Source organism: Castor canadensis, chromosome X (assembly GCF_047511655.1).
Source record: "Castor canadensis chromosome X, mCasCan1.hap1v2, whole genome shotgun sequence".
Lineage (NCBI taxonomy): Eukaryota > Metazoa > Chordata > Mammalia > Rodentia > Castoridae > Castor > Castor canadensis.
In genome coordinates, this window is record NC_133405.1 from 96,517,390 (window position 1) to 96,541,276 (window position 23,887).

At 33.4% G+C, this 23,887-nt stretch overlaps 1 protein-coding gene across 1 annotated transcript in view; it reads right to left on the bottom strand.

The window, feature by feature from the left end:
* LOC141419895 (lysine-specific demethylase 6A-like) overlaps nucleotides 1–20,823 on the bottom strand; it is an 85,729-nt gene extending 64,906 nt beyond the window's left edge. The window contains 8 exon segments of the mRNA XM_074064084.1: nucleotides 3,832–4,227; nucleotides 4,819–4,917; nucleotides 6,170–6,265; nucleotides 8,144–8,363; nucleotides 8,490–8,588; nucleotides 12,873–12,999; nucleotides 14,806–14,899; nucleotides 20,757–20,823. Coding sequence (XP_073920185.1) covers nucleotides 3,832–4,227; nucleotides 4,819–4,917; nucleotides 6,170–6,265; nucleotides 8,144–8,363; nucleotides 8,490–8,588; nucleotides 12,873–12,994 — 1,032 coding nt within the window. The 5' untranslated portion in view covers nucleotides 12,995–12,999; nucleotides 14,806–14,899; nucleotides 20,757–20,823.
* Nucleotides 20,824–23,887: the final 3,064 nt, after the last annotated feature.

Below are 23,887 nucleotides of genomic sequence, written 5' to 3' on the forward strand. Positions count from 1 at the left end.
TAAAAAGAAGAAAATGATTAGAAGATAGGCTACTTAAAATTATATAGTAAAAGGAGAAACACATAGAATAGGAACAACAGGACATCAAAAGAGCTAATGGTTGGCCCATTATAATTCAAAGGAAAGAAAGACAAAGAGGTAGTAAGTTTATTCAATGAAAAAATAGTAGAAAATGATCCAAACCTAAAGAAAGATGTTAAATACCCATGTACAAATAGGTCAAATGTCTCAATCAAACTCAAAGCAAGAAAGTCAACCACAAACATATTTCAAACTGAAGAGATGGTCATGAAAGCAGCAAGGGAAATTTTATTTTACAAAAAAGAAAAATTAAACTAAATAAGATCAGCAGTCTAGGTATTAACCTTAGCATATTAAAAAAAGGAAACCAATATATCCAACCCACACAAATAAGAAAAATTAGAAATCAACTAAATAAAAATAGGAAAACACTTAAGAAAATCAGCAAAACCAAATGGTGGTTCTTTGAAAACATCAATGAAACCTAGTCAAAAGAATAAAATAAAAGATAGCAAAAAAACTATCACTAATATCAAGAAATGGAAGAAGGCCAGCATTACTGGTTCATGAATATTAAAAGGATCTATATCCAACATTTGGTAAATTAGATGAAAGTGCACAATTATTTGAAAGCTATAATCTGCCAAAATTGAATGCAACAGATAACTACGGATATTCTATAGGATATTCTAACAGCAGAAGAATATACATTTTTTATAGCAGCAATTGAAACTTTCTACAAAATAGACCACAGTTTTGCCCATAGAACAAGTAACAAAATACAAAAAAACTGAAATAATTTTTTGTATCTTATCATAATAGAGTAAAATTAGATAACAAGAAGAACAGAAACTACACAAAATAAGAGCTGTGAATGTATAGGTCACTGAAAAAAATCAGGGAAAAAAATCTGTAAACTGAAGAAAACAATAGAAGACAGAAAGATCTCCCATGTTCATGTATTGGGAAAATTAAAAGATTGTGACAATGCCTACATATTCACTGCCATCTCCATCACTAGTCCAATACATTATTCACAAAAATAGAGAAAACAATCCAGAAATTCATATGGAAGCCTAAAAGATGAAGAATAATCAAAACAATTCTAAGTAAAAAAATACAGAAGGATCATAATACCTGACTGCACAGTAGTAGTAACAAAAACAATGGACACATACCCCAATGAACTTGAATAAAGGATCCAGAAAGAAACCTATATGGCTACAGATGGTTCAACAAAGACAACAAAAACAAACACTGTAGGAAAAAAAAGATAGCCTCTTCTAATCCACCTATAGAAGACTAAACTAGATCCCTGTATCTCGTATTATACAAAAACAAATTCAAAAATGAATCAAAGAAGTTGATGCAAAATTTAAACTTTGAAACTACTTCAGGAAAACACTTCAAGATACAGGCATAGGCAAAGGATTAAACAGGAGCAATAGCTCAGGAAATAACAGGAAGAAATAACAAGTGGGGTTGCATCAAATTAAAGTTTCTACAAAGCAAAGGAAACAATTACCAGAGTGAACAGACAATCTACAGAAACCTATTCATCTGACAAGGGATTAATACACAAAATATAAAAAGAACTCAAAAAAATTTAAACACCAAAAGAACAATAAATGAACACGATTCTCAAAAGAAGTATAAACTGCCAATAATTACATGAAAAAAGTATTTTTAACTAAATAAACACAAACAAACTGAATTCCATCTCATCCCAATCAGAATAACTATCAATAAGAAATCAAACAACAACAAGGGGTACAGTGACTTTCACCTATAATCCTAGCTATTTAGGAGGCAAAGATCAGAATGAAAGTTAAAGAGACCCAGTTTCAATCCATAAAAAGTTGGCATGATGGCACATGCTTGTCATTCCAGCTACACTGGAGTCATAAATAAGAGGAATACTACCTGGGCAGAAACACAAGATCCTATTAAAAAAAAAACAAAACAGAAAAATCGCTGGAAATGTGACTGCATAATAATAGTAATAATAATATAAATTTAAAATACTGGAGAGGATGCAGGAAAAAGAAATGCTTATATACATTGTTGGTGGAAATGTAAATTAGTGTAGCCACTATGGAAGTCAATGTGGAAGTTTCTTAAAATCCTAAAAACAGAACTACTATATGATTCTGCTATAGCACTTCTTGGCACCTGCCAAAGGAATCAAAGTTAGCATACTAGAGATACATGCACTCCTATGTTTCTTACAGCACAATTCACAATAGCCAAGTTATGAAATCACTGTAGGTGCCCAACAATTGATGAGTGTACAGCGAAAATATTGTATATATATACAATGAAGTATTTTTAGCCATAAAGAATAACATTTGCAGAAAAATGGATGGAAATGAAGATCATCATGTTAAGTAAAATAAGCCAGATGCAGACAAATGTTGCACATATTCTCTCACAGGTAGATCTAGACCCAAATCAGACAGACAGAAAGACAGAATCAAAGTGCAATAGGGGGCTGTTTGATGAGATGACTAGCAAAGGGAGTCATTGCCCCCCCCACACACTAAAATGACCATTTATAACTCCTGACATAGTACTGATTTTTAAAAGGAACATTTGCAGATACTACTTAACTTACAATGGGATTACAACCTACTAAATTCAACAAATTTAGAAATACATTTAATATACTTAGCCTACCAAACATCAAGGCTTAGCATAGCCTAACATTGCCAAATGGTCCAGTGAGTTGACAACACCTACATTGGCCTAAAGTTAGTCTAAGACATCTAATGCAAGGCCTATTTTATATTAAAAATGTTATAAAGTTGTTTAATTTATTGTACACTACTGAAAGTGAAAAACAGGAGGAATGCATGGGTAAAGGAAATATAGATGGACATTTTGTAGGCATAATGGGATGGAAAAACACAAAACAGAATCTAAAATGCTAGCAATATAGTATATGGTAAAATATCAGTTGTTTAAACTCAGGATGACAAAGTCTTAGGAGCTGCAAACCAAAACCACTGCTAGTACTATCTGCTGCTCTCCAGTACCGCAAGAGGCTAGAATCATATATTACAATATATTTCAGTCCGCAGAAGGACTGAAAGTCAAAGTTTAAGGTACAGTTTCCATTGAATGAATATAGCTTCCACATCATCATGAAATTGAAGGTTGGAAGCTGGACCATCACAAATTGGTGAATGTCTGTATTTTAAAATTTAGTTGTGACTGTGTATCATGTGGTTCACACCTGTAACTATAAGTACTCAGAAGGCTGAAATCAGGAGGATCAAGGTTAGATGTTAGCCCAGGAAAATAGTTCATGAGAACTCTATCTCCAAAATAACCGGAACAAAATGAACTAGAGTTGTAACTCAACTGTAAGAGAAGCAGCTGAGGTCCCAAGTACAAATCCAGTCTCACCAAAAATAAATAAATAAACATCTGTTTATAGTAGTTGTGTTGTAGTTGTAGTTGTGTTGCCTTAATTAGCAACTGAACTTCAGGAAAACATATGACCATGATTTTTTTTTCTTTTCTTTTGATTTCAACACTAACAAAATTTATATGTACACTAATCTTATACTTGATAAGCATTTCATGAGTACATGAAATGATAAGTATATTCATGAGTACAGAATTGAGTTACAATGTAGTAATAATCCTGTATCACTTACAATTCTCATATTGCTACAAATTATTTCAATGTAATTCCTAAAGATAAAACCATTCCTTAAATATTTATTTCTTCTCCTTCCCAAAATATACATGAGCCAAATGAAGAATTGTGTAAAAAGTCAACAAAACAACTAGTCTTTCTTTTACCTGAGCAGAGTTAGAAAGTTGTTTTCTCCGTGACTCTCCTGTGATGCTGGTCAGGTTTGTGCAGTTATGAGGTAGAGTAAGTGGGTTTTGCTGCAGGTAAGGCACATTTCCATTACTTCCACTTCCTCTTATATAATTATTTCCTACCAAAATAGAGTCTGTATTCCCTAGAGTTTTTGATGTGTCGAAAGGAACATAGCCTGCAGGAAAATCTCTGCTGGACAAAGGCTTTTTAAGACAAGAAGGGCGAACTCCAGGCTGAGAGATGTTAGGTGCTCTTGTCAGAGCTGCATGTGGTTGCTGGCTAGAGATAGAGTTTGTAGGCAGTGATGAGGCAGCTATTGGCCCATTAGAAATTCCAGTAGTTTGTACCTGAGCAACTCCTGTTTGTCTTATCTTCAAAAACAAAAAGAAAACCTGCTTGTGTGATTTTGAACCTGTGTAATTGATACATCTGTAATTTTATTACAACATTTCATATCTCTAGGCTAAAAAATATACACTTTTAAAAACATTCAAAGCATGTTAATTTTTAGATGTGATGCCTGCAAGAAAAAGAAATGCTTTCCTATAGTTAGCAAAACCCACTGAAGATTATGGATTATGACTCAAAAAATCTTAGGCCTTTCAGATCATAAAATAGAAAATTTCAGATTTCCATTTTTTCATCTATATGAAACCCTTCAAACAAAACAATAATTGAAACACTTCTATCTACCTCAATTTGAGATACTTGGCTGATGAAAATATGCAGAACATCATTATCACATTATATAAATAAAATGTCAACTGCCTGTTCTAAACTAATTTATGATTATATTTTCCTTTAAAAAATTTCTTCCTTATATGTATTTAAGGCTCAGATATATGTTTCATTGAACATACAGACACTAAAAGTGAGTACTACATTCTCTAAAATGACCTTTTCTGCAAGAAAAAGTCAATATGTCAATACATTTTTTAAAAGACTAAAAATGTTATACATACTTGTTGCTGCATTAAGACAAACTGACTTTCCAACTGCTCCAGCATCAGTCTCTGTGTTGGATTTAAATTATCTTTATTTGCACGCAGATGTTCCAAGTGCTACAAGAAGGAAAATGTAATCTAAAAATGAAGATATTACAAGGCTACTTCTCAAAGAAAAGACTACAAACTCACAACCACCATGTGAGAGAAAATAGTAATTCCTACCCAATAGTAGTCAATCCCTAAATGAAGGTCTTTAGAAGTCTAAGATAGTTAACAAAAGTTAAACATTCATCTGAAGAAAGTGTGTTTTAACAGAAATGTGCTATGGGAAATAAAACTTCAGAAAGAAAGCTATTTAACACTTCTTTGTGCTTTAAAACAGCTTAAAAGGGGAGGAAGAGGAAGGCATGGTTAATGATTAGAAATGACCTAAATGCCCAACAAGAGAGATTTGGTTAAATGAAGGGTATGCTCTATAGAACCATAAATGTAACATTATTCAGCTATGAAAGAAAAAAGAAGCAATACATGACATGAAAATAACCCCCACAGTACATTTTTGACAGTACTCAGGGCCTTCTACTTGTTCATCAAGTACTCTGTCCCTTGAGCCATTCTTCCCCTCCCCCAGCACCAACAGACATTTTGGGAGAGGCAGTATAGAAGGTTGAACTGAGGGGCATGTAAGCAGATGTTCTATCACTTGAGCCAGTCCTTTTGGTTTGGTTGTTTTTGAGAGAAGGTCTTGCTTTATTCCTAGATGAGACTGGACCATGAACCTCTTATTTAAGTATCCCCCCTTGGCTGGAATGACAAGTGTATCACTGTATCCAACCACTGATCATCCCAAACTTTCATCCAAACTTTCTGCCTTGGCTAGACTGGAACTTCAATCCTCCCTTATCTCTGTTTCTTGAGTTGCTAGTATTGTGAGTTTGAGCCACAGTACCCAGTACAAGATACAGTTTAAGGGAGAAGAAAAAAACAACAGGATCTTGAAATATATAGGTATGCATACACATAAAAAATTCTACATACATTTCTACTTTTAAAAAAATATCTGAAACAGACATATTTGCTTATACATGCAAAATCTGCATCCCTTAAAGAGAATATTAACATTTCCTATTGCTGGTCAGAGGAAGCAACCAATAGGAACTTTTACTCTGTATATTCTTATCCATCTAATATTTCCACTTTCTCCCTCAACCAATCAAATGGATTGCGATTCCTATTACTTTAAAAACATGGACTCATTTTATCTATATATATATTAACTTAATTGGCTTCCATTTGACTTTAAGATTTAATACCTTATTACTTCTGCTTAGAAATTAAATAATGTACATCAAAGGATACTCCATACCTGTAATTTCTGTGGTGTCCAACACTGTGAATAAACTTGTTGCTGCACTGGATAATGTGAAACAGTTTGGCCACTAGTCCAGTTATCAGAACCATTCTGAGAAAAATGTATTTTTTTAAATTAGGAATATTTGTTTAGATATGGAATCCTAACAGCTATTCTGGTGATATAAAGTGACTAGGAATTGGAATATTTACACAAAAATAGGACTTATGATTTTAAATCCTATTAAAAAACATATATCAATTGGCAAACCTATAAAGTTAGGAAAAAAGGGCAATAACTAAGTAATGTCTCAAAGAACTAAAGCAGCTGTCTACTATATCCAACATTTAATGTATTTCAATGTCAGCAGAGAGAGATGGTTAAAACTTTACTGTAAAAGCAGTAAAAATGAATGATGTGATTAATAAACATAAACTTATCCCTACAATCTTGAATCTAGATTGATTCAAAGATTATGGGGAAAAAATACTGCTTCACTTTCTGATGTCCACAAGCTTAAAATATACAATAAACATAATTTTGGAAGAATTGGGATCTGATTTTTAGGGACTTTTCAGTATCTAGTTTGTGCAATTATGTGTGTATGTAAAGTGTATATTTTCTATGTGTGCACATGCATGGGCACAAGTACACTATACTTTTAGTGGATTTGGTAGTGGTATTCTCTTAGCAAAGCAGCAGGCCTTCTACTTAGCTAGAAGTAAGTAAGCAAGCAGGCCTTGTATCTGGCGAGAAGTAATCATATATAGTGAAAAGGATTGCTGTGAAATTGTTGTCTGCTTAAGGTCTAACACAGGTTTAGTATTTGGATCATAAGCTTTAAATGCCTAAGGATCATAGAAGTAAAAGAAAAATATGGTTCTCTACATTTCAAATTCATTCCTTTAGATTAAAAAACATCATAAGCTGTGAAATTTTCAAAGCTGTGTGGACATCACTGGTGACAAAGAGTGAAAATCAAAATCAACTAATTACCAATGGAGAAATGGGTAGGTGCTTCAGAAAAATTTGAAATTCAGTAAACTACTACCCAGAAGTGGCTTAAGAAATCCCTTTCAAATAATGGAAGATGCAAAGGTTTTAAACTTGTACCCCAAGTTTCTTCCCATGTTGGAGGGAGTTTATTTTAATCTAAAACCCCTCTATAATTAAGTTAAAAGAATTTTTATTTTAAATTAAAAGAATTTCTACATGTTAAGGAAGCCAACCCTACATTTAGTAAAATTAATTTGACTACTACAGATTTGAAAAAACCCTTAAAGCTGGGCACCTATAGAGGATAACCCAACTTCTCACCGGCTGTGCTGTGTTCATGGAACCCTGCCTGGAGGTAAGCTCTGCGGGAATTGGGAGGCTCCATGCCTCCTCAATACTAGGAAGTAATTTAGTTTTATTCTGTAGACTACCTTGTGGAAGGTTACACAACTGAGCCTAGGAAAAATTATGTAAAAAGCAAATTTAACACAAGCCTATTTGAGTAAGAGAAAGTCCATTAAATCTTCCTCAATGTTAAAGGTATTTAATTTTTACAGACATATTATTCTAAATTTGGGGTTTTAGATAGAAGCTAAATATAAAGAAGGCAACTAAAAGATAATCAGGAGAATCAGAACAAAACTGTGTTCTGATTTTCAGAATTCTCATATATACTTCTCATGAAATTTCAGAGTGAAAAGGCAGTGTTTGTGTTCTTTCCTATAGAACTTAAAAGTGTATCTAGCACACTGAAAAAGTTCATGCATATTAATGTAGAACACAAAAATTAATATGCATCAACAAAATACATGTCCAAAAGAAACTATTTTAAATACCAAAATTTCTTACTTAAGATGAAAAGTAAAATAAAATTTAAAAAGTATTATAAAGGATGGAAACAGCTAATATCAACACACAAACTGATACCTTTCTCCTGCCACTTGTTCTAAGGAAAATTTGTATCTTTTACAAGATGCTATTTAAAATTTTTACCTGTAAGAACTTAATTCTTGCTGCAAGTGCAGAAGTATTACTACAACTTTTGCTTCTAGTTGCATTTAAGTAGCATTTAATGGCATCCCGAGGTTGATTGCAGGACTCATATAGTGTGCCTAAGTCCTTCCAGGCTGCTGCATGTCCATGGTCCAATTGTACAGCACAAATATAGGCCTGCAAAGCATCCATAGGCTGATTTTGCTGTTGATAGAGCACACTAGAAAGAAAATTAACAAGTTGTTAAAAATTACCTGATTAGTTTCACAAAATTACTAAACAATATGCCTTTCAAAGATTCTGTGCATCAGTTAAAATACTATTACTTTTATATGTGTAGCCTTACCCTATTGAACACCATGTATCTGCACTTGCTTCTGATTTATCAATAGATTGCCTGTAAGATATAAAGGCATCCTGAACTTTCCCAATACTTGAATAACACCTAAAAAGGAAAAATATATAATAAGTAGAATTCCATTAACTTAAAAATTAACTTATTTGCCAAAATGATGGGAGTGGAGGTAAACAAACTACTATATATATGTGATATTTTATATTTAGAACAATTATTCTTGGTTAATTGTGTTATTTGTTGGAAAAAGAAAACTAATCTTTATTTTCTTTAAAAATTTCATATTATCAGGAAATTCTGCCTCAATGCTAGGAGAAATGAGCAGTAGTTCCTAAGAAATATATATTTCTATATTTATAGAAATGTTCCATTTCTATAAAGTGAAAATAGAAACCAAATGGAGTCATTCCTGTCATGTTCCAGGAAACAGAGTTAGAAAAATAAAAAAGCATGGGCCAGAAAAAAGAATGGGCCAAGAAAAAAAAGGAAAAGAGTTAACAGAAATCTGCTCCAGGGACAATTTCACAGAACCACTTCAACAGAACAGCCTGTCCTGTCTTTAAGACAATTTTTAACTTAGCATTTAACTCCTGGCACAACTCCCCACTATGACTTTGAGACTAACTTTGCATAGTAACTGCTTCAACTTGATAATCAGAGCTTGCCAGTTCCTTCAAACACCAAAAATACCACTATGTTTTCTTTTATAACTACTTGTATAGATTTGTCAGTCCTAATAAAACATAGTCTTCCTTTGTTCTTCTAGACATACCAAAGGCCAACCCAGTCAGTGCGTATGTGTCCCTGATTGCAAACCTAGTTTTTGCTTGCCCAAAAGCTCTTGTATTGGAGATTCATCTATGTTAAGATTTGACACTGACAAGCTCAAGCACAGGTGTCTGACTTCAATCATTAAACACTTCTTCTCTAATACAACTTGTCTAGAATCATCAATAGTCAAATGTAATCTAACCCACATAGGGTAAAACTAAGCTCTGTCCGTTTTTGTGACAGTAACATAACCTTTATGTAGTAACATAATCTTAGGAAGAACACTTTATTTCTCTGGATTATTTCTTACATCTATAAAATGAGAAAGTGAATCAAATTTCTCTCTGATCTTATATAAATCTAAGATTATATAGTTCTGTGACTCTAAGAGATTGTTGAGTCAATAGCTAGTATTAGAATAAATGTATTAAGCACCCCTATTTCACTTTGAATTATATCCTAATCAAGTTACTTCAATATTCGACACAGTACTAAAAACAAACATAATAAAAGTCACAGAAATAATACCGTCATCAATCCCAATAATTCTTAGTAAACACTTGAGGCCCTCATGCAGAGCTCCTTTAGTAACATTTAAAGTATAATTTTCCCAAACTTGATTATTTTTTCCAGCATGAAAAGGTTAAAAACAATATATTAGAAGGCTGTGGTAAGAGTAAAAAAAAAAGTAAAATCAAAATTCCAACAAGAGATTAAAAATATTTAATAGTGAAAATGAAAACCCTGACCCCCCAAAACAGGTTAACATTTTCTATTTGAGAAGTGAAGAAAGTGGGAATTTTTGTACAAAGAGGTTAAAAATAAAACACATTCTCAAATGCTCACATAATTATGACTGATTTTGTAATTTAACTTTTAAAATTATATCTCACTACATAGCCTGTGACTATCTGCAACAACAACTTTGTACCATCAAAAAAGAAGAGCCCACAATACTAAAATCTTACCCTTGGCTCAAAAGAAATCTTAGTATAAGCACTTAATACCAGATGCCAATGTCTACCTCTTTTAGATTCTTTTATGGTCACATTCATTATGCTAAAGTTATAGTAGTAATGGTACTAGCTCTAAACCCAAAGTCAGCTTGGTTACATCATTTATTCTACTAGTAACTTAGTCAATTTACTCAACGCACTTTTTTGTGCAAAAAAGATACAAAGACTAAGGCTGCTGTTGAAATTTAGTGGAAGATAAAGTCTGAGTGTTCTGCATTATTAAGTGATGCTAATTAGACTACTTCAGAAGCATGGAGATGTTAATAATAATACAATGTTTTAAAATAATTCACCTAATATTAGTTTCCCTTTCACAAGTATGGTTTACTTAATATAAAAAAAAAAGTGACACACTGTCCAAAAACTAACACTACTTTTAAAAACTGGTGATTGAGAAGATCCAACATGGTAGTTAGGGTAGAGAATCTGAAATCCTAAACTCCATGACTCTAGAAACCACCTTGAGACGCTGGATCTACACTTGGGTAATTCTGATTTCTTCTACCCAAAATAATAACCCACGAACACATTAGGTACATATAAAATTCAAGGAATGACCCTTAAAACAGCTTTTAACTGTACCCAACAGGGTGGAACAGTCAGTCCTGCCCTGGGAAAAAGCCCCTGGGTGTTTCTTTCTTTCTTCTTTCTCAAAAAACAGAAGATAGAGCATCAATCAGAATCAAACTCTGCAAAATCCTGGACCCCTAAAGCATGAAAAGCCTCCCATGCCACAGAAACTATAACAAAATATGACCACCAAACACCACTACCAAAATTCTACAAAGAATGCTGCACACAGAAAATGAAAGCAAACAAAAAAATAGAGGACAGAAAGCATCAAACCACAGGAGAAGAAAAGACATGTAATCAGAGAGTAGCATTGATGCAGCTGCACACAATCAAATCCTTTAATAACAAAAATAACTAAATGGCAGAAATCACCACACATCTATCATTATTAATGTCAATGGACTTAACTCCCCCATTAAAAGACACCGTTTGGCAAACTGGTTTAAAAAGGAAGATCCAACAATCTGTGTTTACAAGAGACCCACCTTATTGACAAAAATAAATACTGGCTTAGGATAAAAAGCTAGAAGAAGATTTATCAAGCTAAAGACCCCTGGAAAACAGTCAGGGGAAGCAATACTTACATCAGAAAAAGTAGACATCAAATGGTCAAATGAGATAAAGGACAGTTCATACTAACAAAAGGGGCAATACACATCAAAAGAAAATAACAATTATCAACCTATATGTACCCAATACAGTGCACCCAATTTCATCACACATACACTAAGGACTTAAAAGCACATAAAGACTCCAATACAGCGGCAGTGGGAGACTTTAATACCCCCATCACCAACAGATATGTCATCCAAACAAAAAATCAAGAAAGAAATTCTAGACCTAAAAAATACTATAGATCAAATGGACCTAACTGATGTCCTACAGAATATTTCATCCAACTTCCACACAATATACATTCTTCTCAGCAGCCCATGGAACTTTCTCCAAAACTGATCATATCTTAGGCCACAAAGCAAGCCTCAGCAAATACAAGAAAATAGAAAGTACATGCATTCTATCTGATCACAATGCATTAAACTAGAACTCAACTTCAAAAACAACAGCAGAAAATATGCAAACAATTGGAAGCTGAACAACACATTGCTCAATGATCACTGGGTCATTGATGAAATAAAAGAGGAAGTTAAAAAGTTCCCGGAAGTCAATGAAAATGAAAACACAACCTACCAGAGCCTATGGGACACAGCAAAGGCAGTCCTAAGAGGAAAGTTTATAGCCATGAGTGCATATATTAAAAGTACAGAAAGATCTCAAATAAATGCCTAATGCTACATCTCAAACTCCTAAAAAGAAACAAGAACAAGCAAAACCCAAAACAAGCAAGAGAGAAATAATAAAAATAAGGGCCAAAATTAATGAAATACAAACAATACAAAGAACCAAACCAAACAAGATTATAACATTTTTCATAGATGATAGAAACCAGGTAAAATACAAATGAATTTTCTGTTAAATGGATATATATATATAAAAATTGCTCTGACTCAAGGAAACACAATTTAATCACAAATTTTAAATGTATTAACGCTGGGTGTTAGTGGGTCACACCTATAATCCTAGCTACTCAGAGGCAGAGATCAGGAGGATTGCGCTTTGAAGCCAGCCCAGGCAAATAGTTCACAAGATCCTATCTGGAAAAACCCTTCACAAAAATGGGGCTGGTGGAGTGGCTCAGGGTGAAGGTCCTGAGTTCAAGCCTCAGCACCACAAATAAATAAATAAATAAATAAAATGCATTAGTGATTATCACCTAATAGAACTTTAAAACTGTTTAAGACTCTTTAAAAACTAACAGTAATTCAAGTCAGATTAAGACAATGTAAAAACAAATAAGCAAAATAAAAATGTCTTCATAAGAGAAAACAAATTTAGAGCTATATAATTTTATCTCCAAGGAATCTTCACTATATTTAAGATAAAAATGAAACAGACCAGACTACAAATATAAGCTAAGCTTTTATACTCCAGGGAATCCAAGTATATTCAGTCTCACCTTCCAAGGAAATACCAAGATTCGCCAGAATTAGGATCTGCCTCCAATGACTTTTGAAGATACTGAATAGCATAGCTTTCCTTGGGGACTTTGTTTCCTACTAGATCCATGTTATAATGCATCCAACCTGTAATAAAAAAAAGGAATTACAAGCATTTACCCACAATTCAGCTAATTTTTTAGTGTAAAATATACCATGAAGGAAGACAGACATTCAATAAATTAATTTAAAATACCCTTTCAGTAATTTATTCTTTTATTTGGAATCATAATTTCTGAAAACTGACCACTGGCAAATCTAGCCTTAAGAAAGCCTATTTGAACCATAAAAAAAATTATAAAATCTATTATGAAATTTTAAAGAGCAGAGAGAATATATTTAAATGATTTGGGGTATTGGATTAACACAGACTTATAAACCATAAATCTGGCTTTACTAAATATAATTTTGAAAAAAACCCAAGTTGTTCTTGGATGATACAGCCAATCTATTAATCCCATGTTTAAATTCAAATAAAAATAAAACCTTATGTAATCAAATATAATTAATTTAAATTAAACTTTGGCATTACTGACCTGTTACTTGCATGAACATCTTAAATATAACAGCATTTGATGGATCAACAAAACAACAAAAACAAATCTCAAAGCTGATGGTAGACCTCAGTGAAAAGTAGGCTCAATGTGCTGTAAGAGTGCCACCAAATATATCAGAAATATTTTGCTTAATAATTAAACTTATAACTACTACATAGACAATTGAAACATTACAAGGGGCACTGTATGCTAATCATCAATTCAAACAGAAAAAAAAAGTTTCAATTGTGACTCAATTCAAGTGTGTAAAATTTCCTTTGCAAAAATGTTACCTAAGCAAAACTGATTTGTTGATCTTGAAATTATAAACCACTGACATTATGAAAGCATTTGTATTACCACAAGATTGACCAAAACTTAGAAAGTATTTGCTCAGACCAAATACAAACACTGAAGAAAAATCAAACAAATAAACCAAAATCCAAAGATTAAATTTGGACAAGTCTTCACTAATTTAATTACTGGAAATAAACCTTAATAACTCCTAACTGATAATAAAATATTATTTCATGTTATTTTTAAAATTAATTCCTTCATCTTTAGGATGAGAATGTATATAACAGACTTCTTAGAGAAAATAAAGAATGAGATATTCTATAATTTTTGGTGATCTGTTCCCATTAATCATATTATCAAGAAAACTATAAAAGCTAGCTTAGTACTTTTTTTTTCTTTTTTTTGGTAAGACTGGGATTTTGGATCAAACTGTGGTTTCTATGGGACCTTGAGTTTTTAACTCAGGGCTACTGCTTAGGCCACACTTTGAATTCATTTTCTTCTCATTATTTTGGAGATAGGGGTGTCTCAAACTATTTTGACCAGGCTAGACTCAAGCCTCGATCCTTCTGTTATAAGTGTCTCAGATAGCTAGTATTACAGGTGGGAGCCACTAGCATCTTGCTAAGCTCAGTACATACTAAGCTGTGTGAATCATCTTAACTCTAGGTCATAAAGGACTAAGCATATTGAAATTGTCAAGACCTCTCCACCCCTGGTTTAAGATTAGAATGTAATATAGAAGTTTTAAAAGAATTAGCTGTATTGAAGCATGGTGAGTGATGATGAGATAGAGGAGGCTGGATAGCAGGTATACATATCCCAAGTCTGGACAAAAGAAGGAAAAGGACTATATTTATAAAAGAAATTTTTATAATTAAAGCATCCTATGAAATTTAGTCAGAAAAGAGTATGTCACACTGAATAGTAAAACAGACTTTAAATAGGAATGAACTTTTAATCAGAAGGGTAAAATTGCTTCCTAATATGAAAAGAAAACCTTATCAAATCATAATAAAAATGCATAAAAATGCATAATAAAGAGTAAGTTTTTATGTACCTAATTGCTGCAATACAGTTGCTTTTACTTGTACAGGAAGGTTTTCTGTCTGTAAAAGCTGCTCATAGGCTTCTTTTGCAGAATGATACTTCCTCTAAGGAACACAGGGAAAAGAGAATATTTAGGAAAAAAAAACTGATAAGATTTTTAAGGAAAATCCTTGATTTTTAACAATGCAATAATAGCCACAACTTAATTAACTTTTTAGGTAACAAAGGAGAATAAAAACAAAGACAATATAGATCATTAATTAGACCCACTGAAGACTAATTCTAGGACCCTCATGTATATCAGAATCTGCACGTGGTTAAAATCCCTTATATGGAATGATGGTGTAGTATTTGCATATAAACTACATGTATACTCCCCTATACTTTAAATCATCTCTAGGCTTTTCTGTTTTTTTGGGTTTTTTATGACCTGAAAATGCATTACTAGCCTAGAAATACTTGACAAGAAGGATCAAGAACAAGAACAAATATAGTCAAATTTTGAATTTATATTTTAAAATATATGCATTTAGACAATATGGTCTAGGAAATATATTCACAAAATCTTAGAAATATGAGTGATTTTAAAGACAAACACATTTCTCATTAATATGATGTAAGTGAATCCATTTGTCTACAAATCTCCCTAAAGAAGTACTAATAAAACTAAAATCTATTATTATTTCAATCATAAAGACAGTTATTCCAACTGCCAAAGGGAAGAGAAGAAGAAAAGGCAAGAAGGAAGAAGAAACGGGAAGAAAGAAGAAAAGATGAGGAGGGGGAGGAGAAAAGAAAGCAACCTAGATGGTACTTTATACAATTCACAAAATTAATTTAAATGGGATCATATACAAAAATTTAAAATGAAGAACTATAAAAAGTCTTAAATAATTACATACAAAAAAATCTAGAAGGCTGGTGGAGCAGCTCAAGTGGTAAAGCACCTGCCTAGCAAGTATGAAGACCTGAGTTCAAACCCCAAAATTCAGAAAGAAAGCAGGAAGAGAAGAAAGAGGGGAGGAAGGAAAGGAAAGGAGGGGGAAGAAAGGGAAGGAGAGAGAGGGCAGGAAGAAGGAAGGAAAAAAGAAAGGGGAAGGATAGGAAGGGGAAAGGAAGGAGGGAAGGGGAAAGGAAAGTAGGGAGGAAGAGAAAATCTAGATAACCCCAAATTCTCTCATATAAAACCAAAAGACGATTTACTGACAGTATTGGGCTGGAAGGTGTGGCTCAAGCACCTACCTAGCACATGAAACAATGATTTCAAATGCCAGTATCACCAAAAAACAAAAGATACTGAGGAGAGAGAGAGAGAGAGAGAGAGAGAGAGAGAGAGAGAGAGAGAAAGAGAAACCACACACTGCCATACATATTTGTGAGCAACATCAGATGACTACTATCTAAAATTTATGAGAAAAAACTCAAGGTTGAACAATGAGAACAAAATCTGGATTTAAAATTTCAAGGTCTTAACAGAGACTGTCCGAAAGAAGATATGCAATGGGCATAGGAACAGATTTACCTCTGGATATGCATTAGGGAATAGCAAAGTAAAATGAGATATCATTACCTACCCGTCAGAACAGACAAAATTCAGAACACAGATCCTTTTATTGTTAGTGGGAATGAAAAATGACACAAAGTCACTTTGGAAGACAGTTTAGGATTTTCTTACAAAACTAAACATACTTTTAACATGTGATCCAGCAATCATGCTTCTTAGTAGTTACCCAAAGGAGCTGAAAATATTATGTCCACATTAAAAACCTAAACATAGGTATTCATATTCTTTATTCTTCAGTACCAAAACATAAAAACCACTATGATGTCCTTCATCAGAAGAACGAATGAATACAATGTGCAACACTTCAGTGAAATATTGTTCAGCTCAAACAATAGAATCAAACCACAGAAAAAATTTATGAGATAGGAAAGAAATTTATATGTATGTTACTACAATAAGGAAGCTGATCTGAAAAGCCTGCATATTCTGATTTGACTTCTATGACAGTCTGTAAAAGACAAAACTATGGAAATAGTGAAAATACAGTGATTAACAGAAATTAGAGAGAGGCACAGCCAGAATACAGATTTTTAGGACACGAAAACTACTTGATATTCCATTATATTGGTGTTTCACTCATTATACATTTTTCCAAACTCAAGAGTGAACCCCATTTTAAAATATAGACCCTGAGTGATGGTGATGTATTAATATAGTTTATCAACTGTAATAAATGCACCACTGTAGGGTCAGGCATAGGACATATATCAGAAATCCCAGCTAATAGGAGGTAGCAATGGAATAATCTTGGTAAGAACAACTCAGGCAAAATATCAATGAGACCCTATGCCAAAAACAAGCTGCAGGTGCCAGTGCTCAATTGTCATCTTAAGTATCCAAAAGGCAGAGTTTAGGAGGATTACAGTCTGACACTAGCTCAGGGCAAAATTGAAACCCTATCTGAAAAATAAAGCAAAAAAGAGGTGGGAGTGGCCCAAAAGGTAAAGCACAAATCTAGCAACCACAAGGCCTTGAGAACCTTACACTAGTACAACTTATTTTTTTTAATTAAAAAGGAATGTACCACTCTGGTAACTGATACTGATATAGGTTATAAAAATATGTAGAAGGGATGTGTGTATATTGGAAATCTTTGTACCTTCTTCAGTTTTGCTATGAACCTAAAATTCCTTTAAAAAGTATAGTTTATTGAAACTTATAAATAAGCTGAAAATAAATTATTTTGGTGGAAGCACAAACAATGTACTTACTAGAGGAAGACTTTCTAGTAATTGTCTTATGTGCACCTAAAAAACAAAGACTAAACATGGAAAAAGAGCAAAAGTAAATTGGAAAGGGTATGTAAAAAAACAAAATCAATAAAGAAATAAAAATTACAAAAAAAAGAGCTTAAAATTATAATGAATGAACATTCACTGTATTCATGTGTGAAATACCACAGTGAAACCCATTTGAAGAATGAATATACACTTAATAAAATGAAAGACACTAATATTAGAAGAAGAAGAATGAATGGAGAGGGTAAAAAAGGAAGAATATGGTTGAAACATTTTCTATACTTGTATAAAGATAGAACAATAAAAATACTGAAATTGTTTTAAGAGGGAAGGCAGGAGGAAAAATTTCATATGTCAACACATATGGAATTGTCAAAATGAAACATACCTATAAAAGTAATATATGCCAATAAAATTTTTTAAAAAGATTTAAGCAGACAGATGAATTAGAAAAGTTGAAAATAAGTTAAATCAATCAAAGCAGCTGAATTTTCACATAAAGAAAGAAAATTTTAAACTTGAAATCTGAAAAAGATTGTTTATACACTTATATGTGAGTGCACACACAAACGAAAATCCGTTCAAATTAGAATTCTAAATATGAGGCTTGGGGATATCTGTACTAGGAAACATGAGGCTGCGAGTTCAAATCCCACTACTGCCAAAATCAAAGAGGAAAAAAGAATGCTAGATTGTAAAACTATCCTTCAAGAATGAGGGAGAAATTTAAAATCTCAAGATAACCAAAATATACCTGGCATATATGAAAAAAATATAGGGTTCTTCAGGTTCAAATGAAAGGATGCTGAAGAAAAACTCAAAGGTCTCCAAAAAATTACGTAATTTGATAAAGGTAATTAATTATGCAGGCACATTTTTAAAAATCAATTAATATTTTATCTATATGTACTTCATATTTGCTAAAAAATAATTATCAATATGTTAAGAAGCTAAACCTAGCAAGTGTGAAGCTGAGTTTTAAAAAAGAAAATACTCTAGATGCAAAAACAGGAGGATCACAGTCTATGGCCAGATAAGATGAAAGTAAGTGAGACCCTATTTCATAAACGTGGTTGTGATGGCACAGGCCTGTGGTCCTAGCAACTCATAAGGTAGAAATAGGATCACATTTAGAAGGCAGCCTGGCCAATTAGTGTCAGATCCTATCTGAAAACATACAAAAAGCAAAGGGTTAGGGGTATGGTTCAAGTATTAAGAGTGCTTGCAAAGCAAGCATGAGGCTCTGACTTCAATCCCAGAACAAAACCAAAAAGTTAACAGACACAGAATATATAAAGTAAATTTATGACAATAACAACATAAGAATCGATCTATAGAAAAAAAATTTTCCACTGAAAAACTCATGCACTTCAGCAAGTTTGCGTCAATTCAAACTATTACTATAGATTTAAGCAAAACATCCTAAACCATTCATACAACCATTCATACAATAAACAGAAAAGAACAGGGACAGAATAAACATATACACTAAAAAAAAAAAAAGCACTAAACACAAACCCTGTACTGGTGGCTCAAGTCTGTAATTCTAGCTGCTTAGAGACTGAGATTTGGAGGATTGCAATTCAAGACCAGCATAACATGGAAGTATGCAGGACTCCCATCTCAACCAATAGCTGGATGCACTGGTTTCCTCCTATTAACCAAAGGTTTAGGGGATGCAGAGATCAGGAGGATCATAGTTACAGGCCTGCCTAGGCAAAAAAAAAAAAATTTCCAAGACCCCATCTCAACAGAAAAAAGCTGAGCATGATGGTGCATACCTGTCATCCCAGCTACAGAGGAAGCAAAAAATAAGAGAATTATGGTCCAAGTTGGCCTGGGCAAAAAATGAGATTCTCACATCCAGAATAATCAGAGAAAAAAGGGCTGGAAGCATGGCTCAAGTGGTAGAGTGCCTGCCTCACAAGCATGGATTTCTGAATTCAAAATCAAGTACCACCAAAATTTGACAAAAAAAAAAGATTAAAAATGAAAAGTAAATAAAATTAAAAGGTTGTGCTTAAAATTTAAAAAAAGCTTGAAATCTTTCACTCCAAAAAATAAATAATAAACACAAAAGAAAAAAATTATAGAGAAATAAGACACCAAAAAAACTGAAACATAAGAAAACATATGATAAAAGATGTCCTTTATTATTATTATTTTTTTTTTTTTTTTTTTTTTTTTTTTTTTTTTGTCTTTTTTGGTGCTGGGATCGAACCCAGGGTCTCACGCATGCTAGGCAAGCGCTGTACCACCGAGCTACATCCCAGCCCCCTTTATTATTATTTTAAATATGAATGCATCAAAGTATTCACAGGCAGAATTGGCAGAGTATATTAAAAATGACTTCAAATTTTGGCAATGTTATGTGACACAAGATGAACACTCAAGGACCTGCTTCTATACACTTACAATGAACAATTCTAAAAAGAAGTTAAGAACAATTTCATTTACAATAATACTCAAATGAATAAAACATCTAGGATTAGACTAAAATACAAAACACTAGACTGAAGAACTTAACATTGTTGGGATAACAGTACTTCCCAAAGTGACCCACATATTCAATGCAATCCCAAGTCATATTTTGCCGAGGTGGAAAAAACTATTCCCAAATTAATATGGATTTCCTAGGAAGGTAGAATACCCAAAACAATCTTGAAAATTGGTGAACAAAATTAAGGCACAATTTCACACCTAACTATAAGCTACAGGAACTGAAACAGTGGTATTTGTATAAAAAACTCTGTCAGTAACTGAAAAAAAAATGGTGGTATTCAACTGAGATTGTAATGATTTTATAAAGAATCAGTTAAAAAAACTGAATTCTTAATACAGTCTTCTAATCCATATAAAGGTTTATCTTTCTACTTATATCTTTGCATGTTTTCATCAGTATATTTTGGCAGAACCATATAGGCATCCTATGTACTTTTAAATTTTTCTAAATACCTACTTGCTTTTCTGGGTTGCTGAAGTAAATTATTTTTCAATTTCAAATTCCAAATATTACTTACAAAAAATGATATATACAAAAGTCAGTGTTTTCTTCTATTTAATTCCAAGTATGCATTGCTCAGAAAATGAAAAGCATTTGTGACTTGCTTGCATATTGATCTTTTATTCTTTGACCCCACTACCACTATGAATACTTACAGTCAGGATTGTTTCCTTTGGTTTTATAGATTCTTCAGCATTATTATTATTATTTGTGTGACAGGGAGCAGGGAATGGGGTGCAAACTCAGGACTCCACATTTGCAGCACAGGCACTCTATCCTTGAGCCACACCTTCCAACATTCTGCTCTGGATATCTTGAAGGTAGAGTCTCTCATGAATTGGGCTGGCCTTGAATCACAATTCTCTCAATCTCAGCCTCCCAAGTAGCTACGAGTACAAGCATGAGCCACAAAGTGTTCAGGATTCTTCAGCAATATTACAATTAAGTCAGCTGAGAATAAAATATTTCATTTGTTTCCAATCTATATGCATATTTTTCTTTCTTACCTTATAGCACTATCTAAGATTACAGTGTTTTGTAGTATATGAGATCAATGCTTCCAGGAGCATTAAGTAAAGATATTTCTCTCATTGGTCACAAACTTATGAAACTTTCAGGATTAAGTATGATGATTACTATAAATTTTAACATATAAGCTAAAAAAATCCCTTTTGTGCTTGGTTTTTAGATTAACTTTTTAAAAATCAATGTTGAACTTCAAGAAATGTTATTTGCATATGTTCATCAGATGACAATTTTCTAAACTGCAAAATTGGCAGGACAGTGGTACCTCACACCTGTAATCCTTGCTACTTGGAAGCTGAGATCGGAAGGATTGTGGTTCAAGACCAATCTAAGCAAACAGTTCTCAAGACCCCACTCTAAATAACCAGAGCAAAATGGACTGGAGGTATGGCTCAAGCTTGCTTTGCAAGTACTTGTTTTGCAACCATAAAGCCATAAGTTCAAACAACAGCCCAACAGGGAAGAAAAAAAAAAAGATTAGCTGTATTGATTGCTGTACAAATGTTAATTTTGACATCCTGGAACAAATGTCTCTGCAACATAGTTAACTAAACTTTTTGTATAATCTTGTATCAAATTAACAGTTATTTTCTTACACACTTTTGCTTTATGCTCATTTGAGGCACATTAGACAAATAAACACTTTTTCTAATACCTTTATCTGATTTGGGGATTAGGATAACACCTGTAAATAAAATGGCAAATGTTCTTTTCTCTGGTCATTTCTAAAACAACTAACTATATGGAAGTGGTAACATTTCTTCCACCATAACTGAAAAAAAAAATCAGTAAAATAACACAAACTTGACCAGGAACTAAAGAAAAGGTTGGTTCGAGAAGAATTAATGTAACATGTATGTACAGAAAGCAATGCGAGTCAACTCCCTGTATAGCTATCCTTATCTCAACTAGCAAAAATCCTTGTTCCTTCCTATGATTGCTTATACTCTCTCTTCAACAAAATTAGAAATAAGGGCAAAATAGTTTCTGCTGGGTATTGAGGGGGGGGAGAGGGAGGGGGCGGAGTGGGTGGTAAGGGAGGGGGCGGGGGCAGGGGGGAGAAATGAACCAAGCCTTGTATGCACATATGAATAAAAAAAAAAGGCCTTTGATAAAATTCAACACCACTTCATGATAAAAGCTCTAAGAAAACTAGGAATAGAAGGAATGTACCTCAATATTATAAAGGCTATATATGACAAACCTATAGCCAGCATCATACTTAATGCAGAAAAACCCAGTTATTAAGCCACACAAGTGTAACCAACTTGTCTTTGACAAAGGAGCTAAAAATATACAATGGAGAAAAAGCGTCCTCTTCAACAAAAACTGCTGGGAAAACTGGTTAGCAGTCTGCAAAAAACTGAAACTAGATCCATGTATATCACCCTATATCAATATTAACTCAAAATGGATCAAGGATCTTAATATCATAATCCAAACTCTAAAGTTGATATTGGAAACAGTAGGAAATACTCTGGAATTAATAGGTATAGGTGAGAACTTTCTCAATGGAAGCCAAGCAGCACAGCTGCTGCAGAGATAAATGGGACTTCATAAAACTAAAAAGCTTCTGCTCAACAAAACAAATGGTCTCTAAACTGAAGAGAACACCCACAGAGTGGGAGAAAATATTTGCCAGCTACACATCAGACAAAGGACTGATAACCAGAATATACAGGGAATTTAAAAAACTAAATTCTCCCAAAATTAATGAACCAATAAAGAAATGGGTAAGTGAACTAAACAGAACTTTCTCAAAAGAAGAAATTCAAATGGCCACAAAACACATGAAAAAATGCTCACCATCTCTAGCAATAAAGGAAATGCAAATTAAAAGCATGCTAAGGTTCCACGTCACCCCTGTTAGAATAGCCATCATTAGCAACACCACTAACAACAGGTATTGGCGAGGATGTGGTGAAAAAGGAAGCCTCTTACACTGCTGGTGGTAATGTAAACTAGTACAACCACTCTGGAAAAAAATTTGGAGGTTACTTAAAAAGCTAAACATTGATCTACCATTTGGTCCAGCAATACCACTCTTGGGGATATACCCAAAAGACTGTGACACAGGTTACTCCAGAGTCACCTATACACTCATGTTTATTGCAGCACTATAACAATAGCCAAGTTACAGAAACAGCAAAGGTGCCCCACTACTGACAAATGGATCAAGAAAATGTGGTATTTATACACAGTGGAATTTTATGCAGCCATGAAGAAGAACGAAACATTATCATTCTGGTAAATGGATGGAATTGGAGAACATCAATGTGAGTGAGGTTAGCCTGGCCCAAAAGACCAAAAATCGTATGTTCTCCCTCATATGTGGACATTAGATCAAGGGCAAACACAACAAGGGGATTGGACTTTGATCACATGATAAAGCGAGAGCACACAAGGAAGGTATGAGGATAAGTAAGACACCTAAAAAACTAGATAGCATTTGTTGCCCTCAACGCAGAGAAACTAATGCAGATACTTTAAAGCGACACAGGCCAATAGGGGAAGGGGACCAGGAACTAGAGAAAAGGTTAAATCAAAAAGAATTAACCTAGAAGGTAACACACATGCACAGGAAATCAATGCGAGTCAACTCCCTGTATAGCTATCCTTATCTCAACCAGCAAAAACCCTTGTTCCTTCCTATTATTGCTTATACTCTCTCTTCAACAAAATTAGAGATAAAGGAAAATAGTTTCTGCCAGATATGGAGGGGGTTGGGAGGGAGAGGAAGGGGGCGGGGAGGTAAGGGAGG